Source organism: Engystomops pustulosus, chromosome 5, assembly GCF_040894005.1.
Source record: "Engystomops pustulosus chromosome 5, aEngPut4.maternal, whole genome shotgun sequence".
Lineage (NCBI taxonomy): Eukaryota > Metazoa > Chordata > Amphibia > Anura > Leptodactylidae > Engystomops > Engystomops pustulosus.
This window is the reverse complement of record NC_092415.1, coordinates 132,940,481-132,966,121: the sequence shown is the minus strand read 5'-3', so window position 1 is coordinate 132,966,121 and position 25,641 is coordinate 132,940,481. Positions and strand designations below refer to the sequence as shown.

Genomic DNA, 25,641 nt, shown 5'->3' with positions numbered 1-25,641 from the left:
TGACCAGCCTCATTTACATTATAAAAAATAGATGATTTTACAATGATTAATGTATGAAACAACTAGATAAAGGCTGGGATGGGATCCTTGTGAGCTGCTCCAACAGGTAGAGGTGACAGGACAAGTGACACAGACCTGATGACAGGTGTCCTTTAAGGTATTTGTGGGTCAGAAGGGTCATTTTAAAGTGGTAGGTTTCCTTTAATGTTTGGTCATGTGACCGGAGCAACATCGGTATGTACACAATAACTGGGGTCCGGTCACATGACCATGCAACGGGGCCATCAGCTGCAGCACGGCCAGGAGTGAGAGAGGGAGGAGAGAAGCCCTGAGCGTATTTGTTCGTATGGGACTTTTATTAAAGGGGCGTCTATGACGTAAGTAGATGCGTTAATGCAATCTCTGGTTCCATCCATTTGAAACTTTTATATCTCTCTGTCCCAGCAGTCTGGTTGACACCAATTATGTCAGTTGTCAAACCAGAAGCAATGTTAACCCATTTGTTGTCAGGTGCCGGCTAAAGCAAATAGATAATGTCACACGATGTGGCGGTTTTATTTGTAAATATTAGAAATAACTCTGTTTCTCATATGACTAGTAGGTCTTCACTTCTCAGAGTGCAGTCACGGGGCATTTTTAAACGCACTGAAAAAGTATGCGTTTTGTATGTTTATAATGAGTTTGGCTGGTTTGAATCAGTTTTTTTTTAAAATTAAGGTGCACCAGATTAATAAAGACCATGCACCAGTTTTAATTAATCTAACGCTTACTAAGAACATTCCAGTATGTACTATGTGCCGTTTGCCTGTGTGGTGTGCAGAGGGCACCAGATTCATGACCTCTGGCACCCGTTCTGCATGAATCTGGTGCACTCTGCACTGCCCAGACAGAGGGCACCACTTTCTTTTTGGTGCACCTTTAACATGGGCCTTGTGACACACCTCTGTTGGACTTTGCTTGTTAAATGTGGTGCATGGTTCAACTGAGCACCGATACTCCCGCTTCAGTGCAGACATTTGTGTTAAATGAAGAAAATTCCAGCGTGTGCCACATAACGGACGCGTGCAACACAAATGTGGCGCAGACACGTCTTATATACATGTGCATGCAGTTTGCACCTAAAAGAATGTGAAAAGTCTGACAGAAAACTGGTGCAAGGACTTTAGTAAATGTGCCCCACTGTGCACACTCCACAGGCAGACTGCATATAGCGCAGTTTGTACTAGTTTTGAGAAATTTAGGCCATTAAGTCCAGTTTAGCGTACAATTGGGTGGCATAAAATTTTTTTTATAAAAATAAGAACTCAGGCAAAGCCTTTAGTCTAGCACCATCTTGTCATGTTTCAGTTAATGAAATGCTCTTGGCACAAGGAATATTTCTTATGGACCTCCTGGCTACACTCAGATGTGCCAGGCACAGTGTAACTCTCCCTCTCTGGGAGCAGAAGGCAGGCACCGCTGTCACTATGCTATGAACAGAAAGCAAGACGTGGAAGGCGGCGACGTGTGACACTCGCACAGTGAGACTAGTCATTAATGATAACTAACCACACATAACACCAACAGCAATCATAATTTTTCTACTCACAGCTTCAAGTTTTCATAGATCAGCGCCATGCTCCGCAACCTCTAGAGACGTCACGGCCAAATGTAAGACATACAATCCCGAGTCTATGACAGGCCCTCGTATGCGCAAGTCACACTCTCTACACCTACTTCCTGTTACGTAGAGTCTTCAACACTCAGTCCTACGGTGGCCTGCAGAAATGTTAGGCGCCGTCTGCACTGTCTGCTGAGTTGTGTACGGAACGCCGTGAAGCCCAAAACTTGTTGAAAAGCAAAGAAGGAAGGTAAAAACGTTATGCGAGGAGAAGTACAATTACTTTTGAGTTGAAACTAATAATCAATTAATTTCCTTGGACAGTCTTTTTAGTTTTCCGATTATAATAATAAAATATGTTTGTGCTGTTAGTTATGTTGGCTTGAGCTGGTTAAAGGCATAAGGCATTTTTATGCCATGAGTAAGGCTCTGTTGACCTGAAACGCGTAGGCTTGTTTTATACTATGTTCTAAAGGATTTTTTTCACTTTTACCTGGGATGTGCTACAGCATCATTTATATACAACTTGGATTACTATAAGTCAGAAGCTAAGCTGCACTCCTGTATGGACTCCACCACACTATTTTTGCCTGCATAGAATTCAGGACATGTGTTAGTGGCTTTTCCAACTTCTAGAACAAGTCTCATTTCACTGAGGTGGACTCATGCACGCGGTCATGGATCCCACGGTCCGATGCATCAGCCTGTCCTGCTTGTCTTTGCATCCTGAGCAGTCATTTTAATTGTCATCGGTGTGTGGTTACTGATCTTGTGCGTTTCCTTGGGTGAGGGTCCGCCCCCTGTGTGCTATTGTCACGTTATGAACGCAACGCTATCGGGTCGCGTTCAGATGTTGCGTTTTGGCCAGTGGCCATGCGTTGGTGACGTAATGTTAACACATGTGATAACACCTGCGTTAACAGTTGTGTTTTGTACACGCAAGTGTTAACAGCTGTTTAATTAGGCAAATCCCTCTTCAGCTGTTTTTGATATGTTTTATAAAACGCATGCGTTAAATGCGATGTGTGACTTCAACCTCAGTGATATGTTCTCACCTAATATGATCACACTTGTTATTGGCTTCAAAAACTGAATCTGAAAAACTGAATGTGTGGATGCATCCGTGGGCGCTTTCACACGATGCGTTGCATCATGTTTTTTGATGCGTTTTTGATTCATTCCAAAGGCTTAAGCCTTGAAGTTTACATTGTGTTTCCACTGCATCTGCTAAAACGCAATGTAAACTCCGCTTGTGATTAAGGCTGAAGCCTTTGGAATGAATCAAAAACGCATCAAAAAACTTGACGCAATGGATTGTGTGAATGCGCCCTCGGGAATCACATTTTTTGGTTTTGTATTTTTGACGAATCTGAAAAACGCTCCCATTTCCGTCCTGTGTCTGTTTGCCTGTGCACACAAACTTCTAATTGCTTCACGTTGCGTTTTCTTATGCGTTTTTACATTTACATTTTGCTGGTAAGTAGTTTTCCTAAACTTTTTAATCAAAGTTCAAACTTTTATGCGTTTTTAAAGGGTGCAGAAGACAATTTCTTTCATCAGATCAGGATTCTAAAATGCATTTGCAAACTGGTCTTTTTCTCTGTCAAAAACACAAAAAAAGAATGCTACACATCGTGTGAACGCGCCCTCAGGGTGCTGTCACAAAGTGCATTCTTGTACAGTTTTTGGACCGTTTTTTAACCTGTTTTGGACCGCCTGCTGACTTTAGATGACAGAGGGTCAGACGTTGCTCCCGCGCCAGCCCCAATACCGCTCTGATCAGCACCACAAGTGACAGGTGGTGGTTTTCCTAAGGAAGGCTCTAAGAGCCCATTTTTAGTCCGTTTTGAAGTAGTCTGTTAAAAACAGTGTGCATTTTTGAAAACGCATCTGTTTTTGACAGTTTTTCCCAATTATTTTAATTGATAATTGGGAAAAAAATGACGAACGGTAAAAAACGGGTTCAAAACGCTAACGTGTGACACCACCCTTATAGAAGTCCCAGTTACAGGGGTAACTTGTAAAAGAATAAAGTAAAATTAGAAGAAAAAAAATGAAAATGTCCCCCAAGGGTCTTTTATGACTTCATGGGGGAAATCTAAAGACAAAACACACACACAAAAATATTAACCTTTACGGGACTCAGCCTATTTTGGCCTTTAACCCCTTAATGACCGCCCTATCGGGAATCTACGTCGGTCATTAAGGGTACTTCTTCTGATGCGACGCCTTTCTACGGCGCCGCATCAGAAGATGATTTCGGGACATCGGGTCAGTATAGTGCCGGTGTCGGGCTGTGATATCACAGCCCAGACCCGGCACTAACACTCGGGATCGGACCCCTTCTGTGTGCTTACCGGGGGATCCGATCCCTCCTGCCGCTGCCCCTGTCGGCTCCTCTTCTCGCCGGGTTCTGCCTTCCTGGCAGGACCCGGCTGTAAGTAACTGAGCATGCGCGGCATGCTCAGTTACTTACACTATACACTGCAATACAAGTGTATTGCAGTGTAAAGGCTTGAATAAGCGATCGGATGATCGCTTATTCAAGCCAAAAGGTTGAAAATATGTGAAAGTAAAAAAAAAAAAAGATTAAATTGTTTTATAATAATAATTAAATAAATAAAATAAAGTCCCATAATCTCCCCAGTTACACATATAATGCAAATACAGTATATAAAACACAAAAACACACAAAAAATTTACATATTTGGTATCACCGCGTCCGTATTAATCTGTACAATAAATCTAAATCAATATTGAACCCGCTCGGTGAACGATGAAAAAAATAACTAAGAAAAACTTTCCATATTATACAATTTTTCATCAAACACCATCACAAAAAATGTTCTAAAAAGTGATCAAAAAAAGCTACGTTCCCTAATATGATACGACTGAAAAGAACAACTCTTTTCGCAAAAAATAAGCCCTCAACCAGATCTGACAACAGAAAAATACAGAAGTTATGGCCCTAAAAAGTTGTCAATAGTAAAAACAATGCGATATTCTCCAATATTGGTTTTGCTCAGGAAAATTGAGCAAAGATAAGAAAAACTATATAAATGAGGTATCACCGCAATCGTAGTGAACCAGAGAATAAAGATAAAATATTATTTTTACGTTACGGTGAGCTGGGGAAAAAAAATGCTAAAAATCCAAAATAAAAATTGATGATTTTGTTTGTGTCCCCCTTGAAATAGTTAATAAAATCTCATGAATAAGCTATAGACCCCCTAAATGAATTATCTATACATTGTATCTCATTCCGTAAAAAATAAGCCCTCATATGTTTGCATTACCAAAAAAAAATAAAAATGTATAGGTTGTACAATGTGACAATACAAATCTGCTGTGAATGGCGTCTCCATTCATTCTATACTTGGCCGTGCGCCTGTACAGAAGTTTACCACCACATATGGGGTACCAGTACACTCGGGAGGAATTGGGCATCAAACGTTGCAGTGCGTTTCATCATTTAATTTATTCTGAAACTGTCAGTTTTGGCCTAAATGAATGTATGTTCCAAAAAAATTCCATAGTTTCTAAATCGCAGGTCCATATTGTTTTAACCCATGTGAAACACTTAAAGGGTTAATGGACTTAATGGAAGTTGTTTTACATATGTTGAGAGGTCACGTTTCTATAGTGGGGTAATTTATGGGGTTTTACTATTATTTAGGCCTTTCAAAGTCACTTGGAAGCTGAGTTTTCCCTCAAAATGTGAGTTTTGTCAATTTTCATGAAAATGAGAAAAATCGCACCTAAAGTTCTGCGCCTCATAACATCCTTGAAAAGTGAGAGGATGCATAAAATATCATCCCAACATAAAGCAGACATTGCGTAAATGTAATTTATCAAGCTTTTTGGGTAGTTTTACTTCCTGTCTGGAAAGCAGAACATTTCAAACTAGGAAAATAAAGAATTTTTACAAACTTTTGCCAAATTTTCACTTTTTTTCAGAACGAATCGCAAAACGTATCACTTAAATTTTATAACTAACATGAAGTACAATGTATCACGAGAAAACATTCTCAAAATCACCCGGATATGTTAAAGCGTTCAAAAGTTATAACCAATTATCGTGAGACATGTCAGATTTGAAAAATCGAGTCTGGTCATTGAGCTGAAAACTAGTGTCGGTGATAAGGGGTTAAGACATGGCCCCGTTTTTCAAATCTGCCCTGTGTCACTATAAGTGCTTATAACTCTGGAACACTATTAGATATGCAGGGGATTTTGAGATTCTACTTCAAATTAGTTTAACCCCTTAACGCTCTGCGCCGTAGCTCTACGGCGCAGAGGTACAGGGAATGTATGAAGAGGGCTCACGGGCTGAGTCCTCTGCATACAAAGGTGGGGGTTGTTGCATATTGCAGCAAACCCCCACCGCTAATAACCGCGGTTGGTGCTTGCACCGATCGCGGCTATTAACCCTTTCATTGCCGCCGCCATCTTTATTACGATTGCCGTGCCCCCGAACGTCATCGGGGGGCGGCGATCGGTTGCCATGGTAGCCTCGGGTCTTCGTTTGACCCGAGGCTATCTGGCTTCTGCAGATTCGTCACAATGAGCCAGTGGCTCATTGTAATGAATGAGCTGCAAAAATGCCATATATTGCAATACAGAAGTATTGCAGTATATGGTAGGAACGATCTGACCATCTAGGGTTAATGTCTAGATGGTCTAAGAATTAGTGAAAAGAAAAAGAAAAAAAAAGTTTAAAAAAATAAAAAAAATTAATAAAATATTAAAAATTCAAATCACCCCCCTTTCCCTAGAACTGATATAAAACATAATAAACAGTAAAAATCAGACACATTAGGTATCGCCGCGTCCCAAAATGCCCGATCTATCAAAATATAAAAGCGGTTATGGCTGGCGGTGACCTCCGAGATGGGAAATGGCGCCCAAATGTCCGAAATGCGACTTTTACACCTTTTTACATCACATAAATAATGGAATAAAAAATGCTCAAAATGTCGCACAGACCTCAAAATGGTAGCAATGCAAACGACGGCTCATTTTGCAAAAAATGACACCTCCGTGCGCCAAAGTATGAAAACGTTATTAGCTTCAGAAGATGACAAAAAATGTTTTTTTCTTTTTTGTACACATTCGTTTAATTTTTGAAAATGTATTAAAACACAATAAAACCTATATATATATCTGGTATTATTTGGAGTGAAGAGTGAAAGTCGTAAAAACTGAGCCCACAAGAACGTGACGCACGTGCATTTTTTTTTTCAGCTTTGCAGTACACGGCATGTTAAAATAAATAACATTACAGGAAAGTAAAATTTGTTACGCACAAAATAAGCCCTCACACAGCTCTGTACACGGAAAAATGAAAAAGTTATGGATTTTTGATGGTGGATAGCGAGAAATGAGCGGAAAAACCCTGCGTCCTTAAAGGGAACCTACCACCCCGATTCTACCTATAAAGCTAGAAGGGGTGGTAGGTGGATGGATGGGACGTGAGGATAGCCCTTTTTTGGGCTAATCCTCACGTCCCGGGTGTCTTTTAGAAAACTTTATTGCATGTATATGCTAATTTTTTTATGCGGCTACTGGGGCGTGGAGTAGTCGGACATGAGGCTACTAGTCGCGGCTACTCCACGCCCCAGTAGCCACGTTACTCCGCCTACCAGGTAATCTTCGGCGCGCAGCTACCAGGAGTCCCCCCCCTCGTCCAAGTCCCCCTGCTACTGCGCATGCGCAGTAGTTCCGGCCCCGGAGCCGGGTCCGCGCAGCCGAAGGCCTGCGTTCTGTGCATGATAACCTGGTAGGTGGAATAACGTGGCTACTAGGGCGTGGAGTAGCCGCGACTAGTAGCCTCATGTCCGGCTACTCCACGCCCCAGTAGCCGCATAAAAAAATTAGCATATACATGCAATAAAGTTTTCTAAAAGACACCCGGGACGTGAGGATTAGCCAAAAAAAGGGCTATCCTCCCGTCCCATCCATCCACCTACCACCCCTTCTACCTTTATAAGTAGAATCGGGGTGGTAGGTGCCCTTTAAGGGATTAAAAATTTGGATGATATCTTTTGTGTTTAGTTATGAAATAAATGGAAATTTGGAAAAATTCTTTATTTTCAAAAATTCTAAATTCTCTACTTTTGAAGCAGTTAGTTTTAGCACCAAAATAAATTCATAACTTAAATTTCCCAAATATCTGCTTTATGTTGGCATGGTTTAAGATTCCACAGATTTTACCAGAATGTTATAAGGCTTAGAATTTGGGTGCCATTTTTCACATTTTTTGGAAAAAACGCCAAAACCCGTATTTAGATGGACCCACTTAACTTTTAATTGACTGTGAGAGGTCTAAATAATAGCTAGACTCATAAAATACCCCAACTACACCCCTCAACATAATCACTTTTGAGAAGTTTGTTAACCCTTTAGGTGTTTTATATGGGTTAAAACAAAATGGAGGAGCATTTACGTATTGTAATGTTATTAACTTTATTAATAAATTAATAAGTCTAGTGTGGCAAGTAGCTTTTGTACACACAATAAAGTAATCCCTTCTATGGCATCCGCTTCTACAATACCCAGTAGTCAGACCCTCGGATCCAGTATGTATCAGGTGCAGTACACGTGTCCAAAACTCTCCTAACTCCCTGCATTCCCACATCCTATGCAACAGTTTGGCATCTGACACTGAACACTTAGAAAAACAAGAGTCAGGGTGTTTCCCTATTCTATGGAGTAGATTAGGAGTTTTAAACACCCTATGCAGAAAATGAATCTGTGACAAACGGTTAGGCCTCCAACAGGGACAGTGACGATCTTCCCTCCAATACAACCTCCAACTAAGAATCCGAAATTGCCCCTAAATCCGATTCCCATTTTTCTGATATGGACAGGGGGTATGCTTTCAGATATTCTTCTAATAGGTTGTTGTAAATAGTGGAAATAATGCGTCTATTTGGACCACATCCAACTACGAGTTATAAGACAGAAAGGCTTGAGGTCTGAATATTTCCATTTCTAATGGACTTCTGGTAGTTGAAGAAATGTATAAAATTGTGCATGTGGTAAATTGAAACCTTAAACCTGTCCTTATGCAACAGTTGCTGGAGAAACCAAATACCTTTACCCTCCCATGGGGCAATCCCTCTAACCGAAACTTTTCAGGGAGTTGTGGATAATGCCAAATAGGAAAATACTCACCAGGACCCTGAATTCCCATCAGACCCTTCACTTTTGACCAGACTTTTGCCAGTAAGGCCAGAGTTGGACAACTCTCTGCCCTATACGTCCCTGTTCTACCTATTTCAACAGCCGCAATCGGTGGTACCATAAGAGTCATGAAGGATACCAGTCTCCCATTAGGATCTGCGCCCTAATATATCCACAGGTTTGGAATAGCCAAACTTACATTTATATTTGGCCCTTTGTAGTGTCTCAATTCTAATTCTAGGGTGTTTTCCACAAAATTCGCAAAACATACTCTATATACTAAAAAATAGCCAACATGGTATCCATATAGGTGTATTGTGGAGAATGTAGAGCAGCTGTGGCATAAGCACCATTTTAATCAAGTTGCCTCTACCCACCATAGATAATGGGAGCCTACACCTAGTATTTACCTTATTACTACATCTATCCAACAAAGGCATAACATTGCCCTCTACATAGTCCTTAGGGTCGAAAGATGTTATGATGCTTAAATATTTATATTTCCCAACAAAACGCAGGGGTAATGTATGCACCGGGAAACTTTAGACCTAATCTATTACCAAACTGCTGTTTCATAGCTGGGCCTATCATCCCCAAATACAACAAGACAATCTCTATGTATAGAGTATGTTAAGATACAGTCACCTAATTGCTGTAGACTTATCAAGCATTAAGCCGGGCTGGTCTTTATGGATTAGGATCGAAATCACCTGGCATTAAAGATATCGGCCTGTAGGAGCCAGGGTCAGTGGCCTCCTTCCCAGGCTTTAATAACACCACTATAATGGCTTCCCTAATTGATCTGTGTAGGCAACCTGTAATAAATGCCTCTTGGAACACCTGTAACAGTGACGGCAGCAGGATAGCCTTGTGCATTTTATAGAGTTCCACTGGTAGACTGTCATACCCTGGTGCCTTGTTATTGTCCAGTTCCGCCAGTGCAACCTCCAATTCCTCTATGGTAATCTGCCCTTCTAATTGATTGCTCACCATCCTGTGCGAGTTTTGGTAGAAAGACACCAGCAACATATTCTGTTATCTCTTCTCTCGAGACAGTTAACTGGGATTGATAGATTTTACATGTACTGGCAGTCCCCGGGTTACATACAAGATGGGGTCTGTAGGTTTGTTCTTAAGTTGAATTTGTATGTAAGATGGAACTGTATATTTTATCATTGTACACCCAGCCAAAACCTTTTTGGTCTCTGTGACAATTGGATTTTAAAAATGTTGGGTTGTCATAAGAATCAAGATTAACACTAAAGCTTCATTACAGACACCTTTGATAAGTGTTATAGCTGATCATTGTAGCCTAGGACTAAAGTACAATAAATTACCAATATCCAGTGCTCCGTTTGTAACTAGGGGTCGTATGTAAGTCAAGTGTTCTTAAGTAGGGGACCGCCTGTACTATAAATAACTTTATCTAAAATGCCTTTGTCATAGACAAGAACAGAGCCATCTACATCCACTATTCCGTAACTGAGATGAACCCTGTTGGGAGCGAATAATTGTTGCCAGGAAATGAATTGCACTCTCTCTCCCTTCATAAAGAATTTTTGTTTAGAGAAGAAGAGTTTGTTCTCTGAAATCAAATCGGACATGATCGGCATAATGCCACTGAGCATCTATCTACCTCTTTTCATTTCTATCGGAGAGGTTGGCCAAGAGGCTTCTGCCACAGCTACCGTCTGTGACATGGGCTTAGTAAATGCAGAGCATTATGCAAACAAATTTTATAAAAATAATGGTCCCTTACTGTCCCCTTCAAACACCCAAACACCAATGGCGGACCTTCATATAGGTGGTCTTTGGCTTGCGAGGGGCACACGCGCGCCCATACCCGGGCCCTATATGAGGAACTGCCAAAAAAAAAAAAAAACTATACTCACCTCTATATTCCCTCTGGTCCCATCTTCTGCTCTTCCGGCTCAGGTGCATCCTTCGCAGCCGCATGATGTCATAGTTTATCTGCCGAGCGGGTCTTTACATTATGACAAGACGGGTCCGCAACAACGCCGTGTCATAGTGATGCACTCGGGCTGGAAGGAGAAGATGGAGCCGTGGGGCCCTGCTTTGGACATTACATTAAAAGGGGGCTTTCAGCGATGGGCATTTCATTAAAGGAGGCCATTTGGGGTGTTAAAGGGGGGTCATCTGGGATGGACATTTAGTTAAAGGGGGTCATCTGGGGTGGACATTTTTGTAAAGGAAGGCTCTGTTGTGAACAATTCATTAATGAGGTGCGGCTGCTGCTGGACATGCTATTAGAGTAGTGGCTACATTTTACTCTTTAGGGCTTATACTCTAGTCAATAACTTTTCCAAGTTTTTTTTTGTGGTAAAATTAGGAGCTTCTGCTTTTATGTGAGTATTTCCAGTATTAGAGGGAGATCAGCTGCAGAGCACAGAGGTCAGGTCAGCAGAAGAATCTCCTACCGTGTCTGGGAGATCTGGTCTGGATGGTAGTCGGGTGCAGCCTTTCATGCAGTTGGAGAGTGCGACTGGCTTTCCTAAGTAGGTGGTTTCTAAGAGCACGATTGAAGTTCCTCATTAAATAACTTTTGTGAGCAGTATAACGCCCCTTTCACGCGTTTTTTTTTAACGCGCATTTAAATCTCAGCATGCTCTACTTTTGCAAGTCACGCGCGTGAAAAACGCACCATACAAGTCTATGGAGACGCATGAAAAACGCATCAATTGCAATAGAAAAGATAGAGCTCAATCTTGAGTTCATTTCAAGCGCATTATCTGCGCATGAAAAACGCATTGAAATTGCATTAAAAACGCGCGTGAAAAACTGAGACACTGAACAAACTCTGACTGAAAACTAATTGCACCCTGATCAAACTCTGACGTGATCTGCAACGCAAGTGTGGAAGGGGCCTAAGATTAAGGATATAGAGTAGCATGTAAGTCCTAACATTCAGGCACATGTTGGTTTGGACACTGGGGGATGGGGGGGATGGCCCTAGGGCCCATGGGATACTTAATCCGCCACTGCCTAACACATCTCCCTGTGAAGCTGTATACATATTAAACCTGGGGAATTCCTCTAAGTCTGACTGTCCCAGCTTCCCCCTTTTCTACTCGCAGTCAGAAGGGATGCAGCTGGCAAAGCAGGCTATGCCGGAGCTCTCTTCCCCCAATCTGCAAATATATCCTTATTGGGTTATGATCAGACACACTTCGTGGGAGATAATCAACCGCCCCCAAAAAATTAAACAAGAGCTTAGGACCAATCGCCAGATCTTTGCGGGACAAGGGACCTGTATGATTCTGAGTGACAGGAGTATTGTTTAGTTGAAGGATTGCAGACCCTCCAAATGTCCCACAGCAGCCTAGCTAAAACCGCTGTGGGAGAACCGAGGGTGTCGAGCCCGTATGGAAGTTATCCAGATGGAGATTCAATTAATTATTAAAGTCTCCCACCATTAGCACTGGGAGATAAGGAGACACAGTCACAAAGGACAACGCTTTTATAAGGATAGCACTAGAGAACAGTGGTGGGATATACACCACCATGCTAGTAACGGGTTGGACCCCCTTTTGCCTTCAGAACTGCCTTAATTCTTCGTGGCATAGATTCAACAAGGTGCTGGAAGCATTCCTCAGAGATTTTGGTCCATATTGACATGATGGCATCACAGAGTTGCCGCAGATTTGTCGGCTGCACATCCATGATGTGAATCTCCCGTTCCACCACATCCCAAAGATGCTCTATTGGATTGAGATCTGGTGACTGTGGAGGCCATTTGAGTACAGTGAACTCATTGTCATGTTCAAGAAACCAGTCTGAGATGCCAGCTTTATGACATGGCGCATTATCCTGCTGAAAGTAGCCATCAGATGTTGGGTACATTGTGGTCATAAAGGGATGGACATGGTCAGCAACAATACTCAGGTAGGCTGTGGCATTGCAACAATGCTCAATTGGTACCAAGGGGCCCAAGAAGTGCCAAGAAAATATTCCCCACACCATGACGCCACCACCACCAGCCTGAACCGTTGATACAAGGCAGGATGGATCCATGCTTTCATGTTGTTGACGCCAAATTCTGACCCTACCATCCGAATGTCGCAGCAGAAATAGAGACTCATCAGACTAGGCAACGTTTTTCCAATCTTCTACTGTCCAATTTCGATGAGCTTGTGCAAATTGTAGCCTCAGTTTCCTGTTCTTAGCTGAAAGGAGTGGCACCCGGTGTGGTCTTCTGCTGCTGTAGCCCATCTGCCTCAAAGTTCGACGTACTGTGCGTTCAGAGATGCTCTTCTGCCTACCTTGTAACGTGTGGTGATTTGAGTCACTGTTGCCTTTCTATCAGCTCGAACCAGTCTGCCCATTCTCCTCTGACCTCTGGCATCAACAAGGCATTTCCGCCCACAGAACTGCCGCTCAATAGATGTTTTTTCTTTTTCGGACCATTCTCTGTAAACCCTAGAGATGGTTGTGCGTGAAAATCCCAGTAGATCAGCAGTTTCTGAAATACTCAGACCAGCCCTTCTGGCACCAACAACCATGCTCGGTTTGAACTGCAGGAGATTGTCTTGACCATGTCTACATGCCTAAATGCACTGAGTTGCCGCCATGTGATTGGCTGATTAGAAATTAAGTGTTAACGAGCAGTTGGACAGGTGTACCTAATAAAGTGGCCGGTGAGTGTATATATATGTAATTAATAATCGGCCTACTATTCTTTACGGTGAAACTACGAATGGCTCATTAAATCAGTTATGGTTCAATGGTTCAAGACAATTCCATATATTTTACATTTGAGGCACACAAAATGACTGTCGGGGTCCGTCAAGGGTGGTGACGAACCTATGGCACGGGTGCCAGAGGTGGCACTTGGTGCCCTTTCTGTGGGCACCCAGGCAATCACCAAAGAGGCTGCAAGGTATCTTCATGGATTCCCAGACAGCCCAGAACTTGCTGCGCTCAGTACTGAGACTACAGGAGGAATGGTAAGGGAGTTGGGCAGATCTGCATTATCATTGAAGCTCCTTCCCTAGGTCCGAAAATTCTTCCTATTTAAGGGAACCTGGTTTTGCCACGACTTCTTTCTACTGTATTGGGATTCTCAGGATACTGATAAGATTGAAAGCTATGACAGAGAATGGAGAAAGAAGTTACTGCTTAAATTGCCACGGTGGAATTTTGTGATAAATAAGTGGGGTTTGGTTGTAGTTTGGGCACTCAGTCTATAAAAAGGTTCACTGGGATATACTGATTAACTAGTATACTGAGAGTGAGTATTGTATGTGGAATGATATCCATGAGTTTCACTATTTTCCGTTACAGGGTTCAATCCTGGAAAGAACCATTATTATATTTTGATAGATTGGACTATTTTTTCCTCTATCATCTGTTCATCAGCTACGGAGAACATATATGGGGGTGCTGTACCCCATTAATCTGATATCAAGCACCTGAAATGGTCATCATCATTAATTGAAGCATGGGGGGGGGGGGGTGGAAGTTAAAATCACTCCCCGTTACCCAGAATTTTAAGTATCCCCTTCTCTCAAAATGTCTAATCTCAATTAACCCCTTAACGCCGAAGCCACTTTTCACCTTCGTGACATGGCCCAATTTTTCGAATCTGCCCTGGTCACTATATAATTGGTTAGAACTTTGGAACGCTTCAACATATCAAAGTGATTTTGAAATTGTTTTCTCAGGACACTTTGTATTTCATGTTAGTTAAAAAATTTTGCTGGTATGTTTTGCGTTTACAGGCGGTCCCCTACTTAAGGACACCCGACTTACAGACAACCCATAGTTACAGACGGACCCCTCTGCCCCATGTGACCTCTGGTGAAGCTCTCTGGATGCTTTACTATAGTCCCAGACTGCAATGATCAGCTGTAAGATGTCTGTAATGAAGCTTTATTAATAATTCTTGGTCCAATTACACCAAAAATTTTGAAACTCCAATTGTCACTGGGGCAAAAGAAAAAAAATTGTCTAAAACTTCCATTATAAAATATACAGTTTCGACTTACATACAAATTCAACTTAAGAACAAACCTCCAGACCCTATCTTGTATGTAACCCGGGGACTGCCTGTATTTATGGAAAAAAAACAGATATTCGAAAAATTCTCTTTTTTTACAAATTCAAAATGTTCTACTTTTTCAACACAATCATAACAGCAAAAATACTTGATAACTAACATTAACCTAATGTCTGCTTTATGTTGACATGGGTTTTTTTATGCAATCTTTTTATGCATGGGGTATGAACTTTAGGTGGGATTTTTCACATTTTCATTAAAAAACCTGACCTGACTTGGACCTGATCAGATTTCAAGTCACTTTCAAATGCCTAAATAATAGTAAGACCCCATAAATTACCCTATTATACAAACTACAACCCTCAATGTATTTAAAACTTTTATGAAATCTGTTAACCATTTAATTGTTTTACAGGAGTTAACACAATTGTGTGCAATTTTGAAATTATAATTTTATTGCCTAAATTAATGTGTTTTTCAAAAAAATGTACACATTCTCAGTGGATAACATACCAAAACGCTCCACAAAGTTTGATATCCGATTTCTCCAGAATATAACAATACAACATATGTGGTGGTAAACTGCTGTATGGGCACACGTCAGGGCATGGAAGGGAAGCTGCGCCATTCAGAGCAGATTTGCATTGTCACTTTTTAAAGGGAAACTGTCACCAGGGACCTCATTTTCACTAAAAACAGGTTTTAGAAGCATTTGCATTACAATATAATCATGTGTTATATAACTTATTGGGCACCCTGACAAAATCCTCTGTGTAGTCACATATTTGCACTGCAGCTGTAATGGGCTTCTGCAACCTGTCTTTAGTGAAAATTAGGTCCCTGGTGACAGGATTCCTTTAATGGCTAAACAATCTTTATTTTTAGGCAATTTCGACAATATAAGGGCTTATTTTCTGTGACATGAGATTCACTTTACAAATACTTCATTGTAGTAGGTCATTAGCTAATTGATGAGATTTTATTAACTCTTGAATGTATGGAGGAAAAGAAAATTGTCAATTTTGGTCTTCTTTCTTTTTGTATTTTTTTGGAGGCCATACACTAAAAATACTATATTAAATTTATTCTATATATTACTACGATTACGGTGAGGCCTCACTGATACAGTTTTTTAAATATATTTTTACAGTATAAAATCACCATCTTTTTGGAGACATTTTGGCGCACAACTTTTTTTGATCACTAATTGGAACATTTTTGTGAAGGGATTTTATGAAAAATTTACATTTTTGTTACATTACATTTAAGTTTTTTGTGTTGTTTTTAATGTTAATAATTAAGTTTTTTTTAATGTTACTGATTTATTGTACAGATTGTTATGGATGCGGTGATGCCAAATATGTTGTTTTTTTTATGATTGTGGTTTTTTTGTACTTTATTAGGCATGTATAGGGAATGCTGGTGTACAGGGGACTTTAACTTTATTTAATTATTTTTATTAAAAGGGGTTTTATTAAGTTTTTAACACTTTTTTTATTTACTTTTACAGGTTGGTTTGAACAAACGATGCTCCGATCGCTTGTTCAAGCTCTTATTCCTATGACACAGTAGTGTAATACAGATGTAATGGCACTGCGCAATGGCAGACCCCCCGGGTCAGTTTGAACTTAGCGTGTAAGGGGTTAACACCCGCGATCGGAGGGATCTCAGATCGCGGGTGTCTGCTGTTTGGCAGCCTTAAATTATAAAGTGGATGTGTCATTTGGATTCACAGTGAATGTCATAAAAACAAGGCCTATTTGTACTTGTCGCTTGTACAGCATTTGGAATTTTTCCCCAGTACATTGCCTGGAATACTAAATGGAGATAATAGGAAGTTCAAATTTATTCAGATTATAAGCCTTATACAGCTCTATAAACTGAATGTGGGAAGTGAAAAACTGAAAAGGGGTGTGGTGTGAAGGGGTTAAACACACAAAATGCCCACAAATCTGCCATAAGAAAGCTTTCAGGAACAGTTCATCAGAGGTGAAAAATAAAAAATTTTTCGCCCCCCCCCCATTAATTAATTTTTTTTTTCAATGAACAGTGCTCATTTTAAATGCTTTGAAATTGACACCAATGACGCGCTATTTTCTTGTGTACTGTGTTTTTATGGTCTTCACTGTGTGCTCCAAATGACAACCTTTATTCTTTGGTTTGATAATACTTATATAGGTTTTACAGCTTGGGATTCCTCTCCTTACTCCCATTGCTGCACGCCAACATATTATTACAGTGGTTTGTGGCACTGTTGAAATTTAAAAAATATTGTTACAGATGAGCAAAAAAAAAAAAAAACACATTTGAAAATAAGTTTGTACAAAAATATTTTTATTTTTCCTTTATGACTAGGAATAACCAGCCAATGCTAATGATAAGACACAAACACAATCTGCAGCTATTTTCCTAGAGGTTCTAGAACTGTGTGTAAGAAATCTGTACAGTTTAAGTCTGTGAGGCCCCCCATAAATATAATTTTTTCTTATTTGTCCTCTGGGTCTCCAACACTGTATTTAGTGTGAAGGACAACCGCAAAAACAAAATAGTTTGATACCATTACTGTCCTTTTTATCTCATTTCCCTAGGGTCCAATTAATATTTGTATATATATGTCTGTATTCTGTCACTTCTGTTACCCCTTTTAGGCCTCATCCACGCTCTTGTGCAGAAACGGGTAGTAATGCTCCTCACCCCTACGATCTCAGATAGGACCTGCATCACACCTTGCAGCGGGGCCGTCTGGCTTGGTCTTCTTACACGATGGCTGTGCACAATAGACCTCAGTGGCAGCAATGAGCTAGCTGCCCTTTTGGTGGCTTTTTCACAATCGCCATATATAATTGTTTGCATGAGGCCCAAGAGAGAGAACACAATATTTTAGTTTATAGTCATTTACCATCAATGGTTCAAACGTTAGCTAGACATTTACATAAGCCCAGCTGGTAGAGATAGTGACTGCAGTGAGGAAATATGCCACTTTCTACATATTAGTAACAAGGAAACAGAAATATGAGATCAATAAATACAAATTCAATTTGTTTCAGGCTCTGGAGACTGTAGAAATTCATAGGGGTCTGGAATGTCTTGCTGTTCTCCCACACTGAGACGAGAAGGGCTACCTATAAGTAAATAAAACCACACATTTAAAATAATTGCATAGAGGAGGCTGCCTGATGGCTGCATGTAGGATGGTCCATTCTCTCCATTATTTATTAACCGACATGCTTACATAGTACCGCTGAAAAATGTATCCATCAAGCTCAACCAAGAAAGGAAAGTGAAGGGGCTGAGGGGAAGGGATGTTATTTCTCTCCCTATACATTCACCTCTTCATGAATGTGTCTGTGTGGAACAAGAAGTACAGTACACTACTTCAATTAGGTTAGCTTGTCTGCACAAAGGACAGAAAGAAGTGGCCATTTATTGTGGTTTTTTTTTTTTTTTTAATATTGTTTAATTTACTGTTCATTATTTTTTTTAATTTACAGTAAAAATGCTTTATATTTGTGCATAGTCATTCACACTACGTGGGTGTTCACAGCTTTATTACCTGTATCATCTGCTGTTCTGTTTACAAAAAAGGCCTTAGGCCTCACTGGAGACTCATTTGTCATTAAAACTTCACTTTTATTGATATTTTATTTAAAAAATATAATCTATTTCACACACTTCAGTGAGTTTTGGTCTGAACAATTCCTGATTTACATTAAAATTATGCAGACCATCGTGGAGACTTTAATGTGTGGTATTCAATAGAGTGAGGGAGATCTTGGAGAACTTATAGGATCTCACTGTGTACCCAGAAGCAACACTAGATGTCACTGTAGTGCTGTTAGACGGATGGTAATTTCCAATCTTGTTTTATTGATGGTAAAGGCTACAATGTTGCAAATCTCGCTGTTCTACGAGTAGATGCAGTATCAGTTGGTTAGATCTCTCATATGTGGTCTCAGGCGCATACAAAGTATCAATTCCATTAAACCATCTCATATGTCATCCCATGCACACAGTGGACCCTAGGGTACTTTCTATAGACACTTGTGTATTCTCAAGCCTGCTATATCACTTGGAGCCAATGAGCGTATTGCTTGTAGTTAATATTCACTGCCAGTCAGCTCGCTCCACTATAAAAGGTGCTAGAGATCCTATATCTGTTCTCCTTTGTTAGTCTACAGTGCTGACTCTCTTTTGCGACATAGATCGCTCTCTATTGGACTCTTCCTCACTTTCATTCATACATTTGGAATCCACACACACACTTTGTCTGTGTGTGTGTGGATTCCAAATGTATGAATGAAAGTGAGGAAGAGTCCAATAGAGAGCGATCTATATCGCAAAAGAGAGTCAGCACTATAGACCAACAAAGGAGAACAGATATAGGATCTCTAGCACCTTTTATAGTGGAGCGAGCTGACTGGCAGTGAATATTAACTGCAAGCAATACGCTCATTGGCTCCAAGTGATATAGCAGGCTTGAGAATACACAAGCGTCTATAGAAAGTACCCTAGGGTCCACTGTGTGCATGGGATGACATATGAGATGGTTTAATGGAATGGATACTTTGTATGCGCCTGAGACCACATATGAGAGATCGAACCAACTGATACTGCATCTACTCGTAGAACAGCGAGATTTGCAACATTGTAGCCTTTACCTTCAATAAAACAAGATTGGAAATTACCATCCGTCTAACAGCACTACAGTGACATCTAGTGTTGCTTCTGGGTACACAGTGAGATCCTATAAGTTCTCCAAGACAATCTCCCTCACTCTATTGAATACCACACATTAAAGTCTCCACGATGGTCTGCATAATTTTAATGTAAATCAGGAATTGTTCAGACCAAAACTCACTGAAGTGTGTGAAATAGATTATATTTTTAAATAGAATATCAATAAAAGTGAGGTTTTAATGACAAATGAGTCTCAGTGAGGCCTAAGCCTCAGTCTAGTGTCCACATTTTTCGTCTATCGATCTGCTGTTCTGGGCATAGCAAACGGTTAATTTCATGCTTCATTTAAATTGATTTTAAAAGCATTATTTTACATCTGTCATACTGAGAGAGTTAAAGGGAACCTACCACCACAAATCTACCTATAAAGGTAGATTGGGTGGTAGGTGGATCAATGGGACGTGAGGAGAGCCCTTTTAAGGGCTAATCCTCACGTCCCTGCACTTTTTTAATAACTTTAATTTGGTATTTATTCAAATTTACTTATGTGGCTACCGGGGCGTGGAGTAGCCGCATATGAGATTACAGGAGGCGGCTACTCCACGCCCCGGTAGCCATTTTACCCCTCCTACTCACCCATCTTCGGCGCGCAGCTCCGTGTAGCTGCGCGCCCTCGTCCGGCGATCCTGCCGTCTGCGCATGCGCAGAAGAGCAGGCCCGCGCCTGTTTCGAAGTTGTGACCGCGCAGGCGCGGGCCTGCTCTTCTGCGCATGCGCAGACGGCAGGATCGCCGGACGACGGCGCGCAGCTACGCGGAGCTGCGCGCCGAAGATGGGTGAGTAGGAGGGGTAAAATGGCTACCGGGGCGTGGAGTAGCCGCCTCCTGTAATCTCATATGCGGCTACTCCACGCCCCGGTAGCCACATAAGTAAATTTGAATAAATACCAAATTAAAGTTATTAAAAAAGTGCAGGGACGTGAGGATTAGCCCTTAAAAGGGCTATCCTCACGTCCCATTGATCCACCTACCACCCAATCTACCTTTATAGGTAGATTTGTGGTGGTAGGTGCCCTTTAATAATGAAGGGATAGTAGGATAGTATTAGATAACATGTGAAGAAAGTGGCACAGAACTTTTAATGGATGTATATTGTAAGTTAAGTGATGCCTCCTGTATTTTACCTCATCAGCCAGACATTCTGGACCATAAAATTTCTGTAGATGGATAGATAATGTGATCTTTAAATGTACATCACCAAACCACTAGTCTTGCCAGGACCTTAAAGTAAATCTACCATTTGATTTGATACATTATGAAGCAAACATACCTTGAGAATGCTTTAGCTACACCGATGCACACATATCTTGTTTAGTCCCTGTCCTGAGTGGTTTTGCTAAAAAATACTATCATAACATTCAGGGCCTTGTGAAAGCTGGGTTGCTTCGGCCTGCCGTTGATAAACACAAAGGACTAATCAACCTGAGCTGGATTCACTTGTACACAGAAGCTTGGGGATGGTGCAGAGGTTGATTACTTCTGCCTCTCAGTGAAAACACTGATTACATCATCCTCTGAGCAGTGCATAGCTAATATGAGAGGAGAAGCATTGAGCTAGGCAAAGGAAGCTCACTCAGCTCAGAGATTAATCAAGCTTCTGCACAAGCGTAGCTACAGCATTCTCAAGGTATGTTTGGTTCATAATACATCAAATGGTAGATTTTCTTTAACCCCTTCCCACTGCAGCCCTTTTTTGTTTTTGTGTTTTCATTTTTCACCCCCCACAGTCAAATCTATAAATTTAATTTTTCCATGTACAGAACTGTGTGATGGCTTGTTTACTGTGTAACAAATTGCACTTCAAAATGATAGTATTTAATATTCCATGTCGTGTACTGAGAAGCAGGAAAAAAAAAATTCCAATGGAGTGAAATTGGTGAAAAACCGCATTTGGGCCATTTTCTCATGGGCTTGGATTTTACAGCTTTTACTGTACACCCCAAATGACAGGTCTACTTTGTTCTTTGGGTCGGTACGATTACGAGGATACCAAATTTGTATAGGTTTTATAATGTTTTCATACAAAAATTAAAACCTCATGTACAAAAAAAAAAATTCTTCATTTTGCAGTCTTTTGACGCTAATAACTTTTTGCATACTTTGCTGTATAGAGCTATGGGTGGTGTCATTTTTGCAACTTTTGATGTTTTTAATGCTATACCATTTTTAGGACTGTGCCATTTTCGACTTTAGGCGCTTTTTACGGGGTTAAACGCAGTAATAAATAGTTATTATATTATGATACATCATGCTTTTTTGGACAGTGATATCTAATGTGCTTATGATTTTACTGTTTATTTATATTAATATCAGTTCTAGGGAAAGGAGGGTGATAGAATTTTTAGATTTTTTTTTACTATTTTTCAGACCCCCTAGGGTACTTTAACCCTAGGTTGTCTTATTGATCCTACCATAGTATGGCAGTATATGGGGATTTTCTTCTTCATTGATTACAATGTGCTAATCACACATTTAAATGAATGGGTTAAAACAAGACGGCCTCGGGTCGTCAGAAGATGACGTCACCGGGAGCCCATCTTGCCACTGGCAAAGCTGCTAGCACCAATCACACGCAAAGCGGCTAGCACCGATCGTTGGTGTTACCGGTAAGCCTTTGCTGCAATATGCAGCAAAGACTTACCGGCCATGGAAAGGGCTCAGCCCATGAGCCCTCTCCATGCACACGCATCCGACATATGACATACTATTACGTCACATGTCGGGAGTGGTTTAAACTTATATTAATGAATACTATTATAAGGTCTTGGCTGTGCGATTGCCAATAGACAAAGATCACATGACCCTCCATCTATAGCCATTTTATGGACAGGAATGTCTGGATGATTAGGTAAAAGACAAGAGGCTTCACTTTACCTATCAAAAAAGCAGTGCATTACTATTAACTCCTTAGTAACGCCGCCTGAAAAGGCTTTAGTGACCGGGAATTTTTAGAGAATTTTCGTAAGTGCTTGTTTAAGGGCCATAACTTTTTTTTTTTCAGGACACACAGAGCTAGTTAAAAAGGTAATAAAAGTCTTAAAAGTTGCTTTTTGTAATTTATAGTAGTGTTTTTTTTAAATTTTCAAATGAACTGAAAATGAACATTATTAATTCCCTATTAATTCCCGTTTTGATATATAATACAGGTGGTCCCCTACTTAAGAACACTCGACTTACATTGGCTGATTAGAAATTAAGTGTTAACGAGCAGTTGGACAGGTGTATCTAATAAAGTGGCCGGTGAGTGTGATTATATATATATATGTCTCGGCAAACGGGACGACTATGGCGATGCTTTTTGTAGTGTAGCGGCGTTTTTTTTTTTTTTTAATTATTATTATATTGGGAAAATGTCATCGTAATTTTATGAATATTTCTTTTGTGTGTGTGTCTTTACTTTAAATGTCCACCATGAGGTCATAAAAGACCCCTGGGGGACATTTTCCCTTTTTTTATTTTAACTTTAAGTTTTCCCCTGTAACTGAGGCATCTCTAAGAGCCTCAGTTACAGGGGAAAGGACCACCTGTCACTGGGGAGTCTGTTCAGAGCCGTACTGGGCCTAATTAGACCCAGCTGCTCTGCTTAAAGGACACCTGTCATCAGGTCTCTGTCACTAGTCCTGCCCCTCTACCTGTTGGAGCAGCTCACAAGGATCCATCCCAGCCCTTATCTAGTCAATTCATATATTAATCATTGCAAAATCATAATTCCTTTATTATGTAAATGAGGCTGGTCACATGGTCAGAGGCAGTGATGTCACCGCTGTTCCCCCTCCCCTCTCATGTCTGTATGTAATGTATAGTAAAGCATTGCTAGTGTCTGTGCTTTATCTGCTGACATGCTGTATCCTCCTAATACACAGAGACACAGACATCAGCTACACAAGTACCTGACATGTTCTGCTATAACATGGCTGCCTGGACCTGTTGTATCTCTCCTATATACACACACAGGCTGCAGGGGGCGCCAGCACCAGGAAGCACATCATTATACAGGCTCACATCATTATACAGGCTGTCAGTCATGCACTGTGGGGTGTGCCTGTGCCTCCCAGCCGGACAGCTTGAATATGCTAATGACTCATTGGACATCTCACAGGTCATTTGCATACAGCTTTAGGAGCTCATTACTTAGGTTTACAGGCATGTAGAGGGACAATGAAGGGATAGAGGCAATGCTCTCTAATGGCAGTTTATGAAAATATATTTAGTTTAGGGGGGTTATTTTGCCTGACGGGTTCTCTTTAACCGCTTTAGACCTGGCGGTTCTGCTCCTCTGTGCATCACGCTCCTTCGGAAACACGCTTCCTGATAACTGGTTCCCTTTAAGAGGGGAGGAGTAGGGTTGCAGAAATGGAAAAAATACATTTTAAAAACAACTCTGATGTTTTATCTAATAATAAAATTATATAGAGTAATAAAAGATATTGTAATAATGGAGCTGCAGCAATCCTCTTTGGATGCTTTACAAACTATGCCATAGTCTTGTGGAACAGGTTCATATCCATTCAAGAAAAAATAAGGACTTGCTGAAGTTCATTCAGATACTAGAAACAGCGCCACTCTTGTCCAAGTGATGTATCCAAGAGAGATTCTGCAGATTGAACACTCCCAAATTAAGGGCATATTCATACCATTAAAGTGCAATGTGTACTCGTGGGTGTTGCTTACCTGAACATTAGGAGGACTGTTTGCACCATATATTAATATGATAGTTTTCCAAATCACACAAGCTAGCATTCAACTTTCATGACCCATATTTTCCCTTGTATAAAACATTACTGTTTGGGAAAACTGTCAGACTGTCCATACAAATGGAATTGCAGTATCATGGCACAAAACTTTAGAAATAGTGAAGCATTTGACATGTGTGAAATAGTTTTATACTTTTATCTTTTTCTACAGATTACTAAATTGTACTGGAGTTGGACTAAAAAAAAAAATTTGTAAAAATAAATGGGAAAAATTGCCCATGCTTTCAAGTATAGAAAATCTCTTTGCATTTAAGTCAGCAAAAGCAGAAATTCACAATCAGAGCATGTAATAAGAAGGCAGAAAGCTAACCAAGATGATGATGATCTCTTTCCGAGTTGTTGGATAAAGAACTTAAATTGGAAGACGGTCTAGATCCAACTCTGTCATTGTGTACGTCATGAAAGTCGTGCAAGAGTTTAGCTGCGTCATCTAAGTTAAGATGACCATCATCGTGGTCAAGCTCCTTCTTCACTTTTCCTAATGGTTTACATAGAAAGGAAAAAAAAAGTCCCTTTAATATTACACACTGACAAAGCCTCAAAGAAAGTACTCAAGGAGTGATCAGGAAAAGTAAGATTTAGATTAAACCACATGATACAGCCACATGTTATTGTGCATCATATACATACCTAAGGAATTTAGCATTGACATTTCAAGGGATACATCGGAATAGGACTTCATGGACATAAAATCAAGAACAGAATTGCTGCCATCACCCACAGATTCTCCAATCTAAAGTATTAGAAAAGTAAATACATTTTCATAAGCATACAATAAAACACCAGTATTGTGAACTTATAAAGAGATGGAATATCCTTTGCCCATTATGATCCGTGATAGGTTGGGGCAGTCTCAAATCCAGAGAATTTAAAAGCCAGTTTTGCTTCAGTGCAAAACCATGTTTAAAAGAGTAACCATCATTTAAGATTATTTTTGATATTATGGGGAGGTGGCAGTTGTGAACATTTTTCTAATATACTTTATTAACAAATTCTCCCTAGGCTACATAATCGCCGGGGAAAGGAGGAGGAGGAGGAGGAGGGGGAGAGCGGCACTCTAATTCCCGTGTTTTTAGCAAAAAAAAAAAATATTAACAATTATGCAATTGAGGGGCTCTGGGCTCCATAGCTGTTGAATAACTTTTAAAGCCTTTTATTCTTCTTCAAGGGCATAAGAAGCTTAAAGAAAAGCAGATCCTGCCATAGGGGGCATCTAATAGCGATGTCCATATGTTTGGATACAAGCCTTCATCTATCCTGCACAGTGCAGATAACTGTAACACAGCCCTATTTCAGAGAATTGTGTTAGCAGCAGTTTTCTGTACAGTTGGTGGATGAAAGAACTTCTAAA

The 25,641-nt window shown here is 40.5% G+C and overlaps 2 protein-coding genes and 1 long non-coding RNA gene across 7 annotated transcripts in view; 1 reads left to right on the top strand and 2 right to left on the bottom strand.

Annotated features, from left to right (window-relative positions):
- Positions 1-1,772, bottom strand: part of SACM1L (SAC1 like phosphatidylinositide phosphatase) — an 82,451-nt gene extending 80,679 nt beyond the window's left edge. The window contains exon 1 of the mRNA XM_072153092.1: positions 1,589-1,772. Within this exon, the coding sequence (XP_072009193.1) occupies positions 1,589-1,617 (29 nt within the window). The 5' untranslated portion in view covers positions 1,618-1,772. The remainder of the gene's footprint in view (positions 1-1,588) is intronic.
- On the top strand, positions 1,698-25,235 carry LOC140133222 (uncharacterized). The gene is made up of 3 exons (XR_011855853.1): positions 1,698-1,850; positions 22,683-22,776; positions 24,442-25,235. It is a non-coding gene; the product is annotated as an uncharacterized lncRNA (long non-coding RNA).
- Positions 17,115-25,641, bottom strand: part of BRD9 (bromodomain containing 9) — a 43,907-nt gene continuing 35,380 nt past the window's right edge. For 4 of the 5 annotated variants that reach the window (XM_072153086.1, XM_072153088.1, XM_072153089.1 and 1 more), the window contains exons 14-16: positions 24,921-25,023; positions 24,601-24,768; positions 17,115-17,923 (exon numbers count right to left, since the gene is read on the bottom strand). In XM_072153086.1, the coding sequence (XP_072009187.1) occupies positions 17,835-17,923; positions 24,601-24,768; positions 24,921-25,023 (360 nt within the window). In that variant the 3' untranslated portion in view covers positions 17,115-17,834. The remainder of the gene's footprint in view (positions 17,924-24,600; positions 24,769-24,920; positions 25,024-25,641) is intronic. The other variant, XM_072153090.1, reaches the window with a different exon arrangement.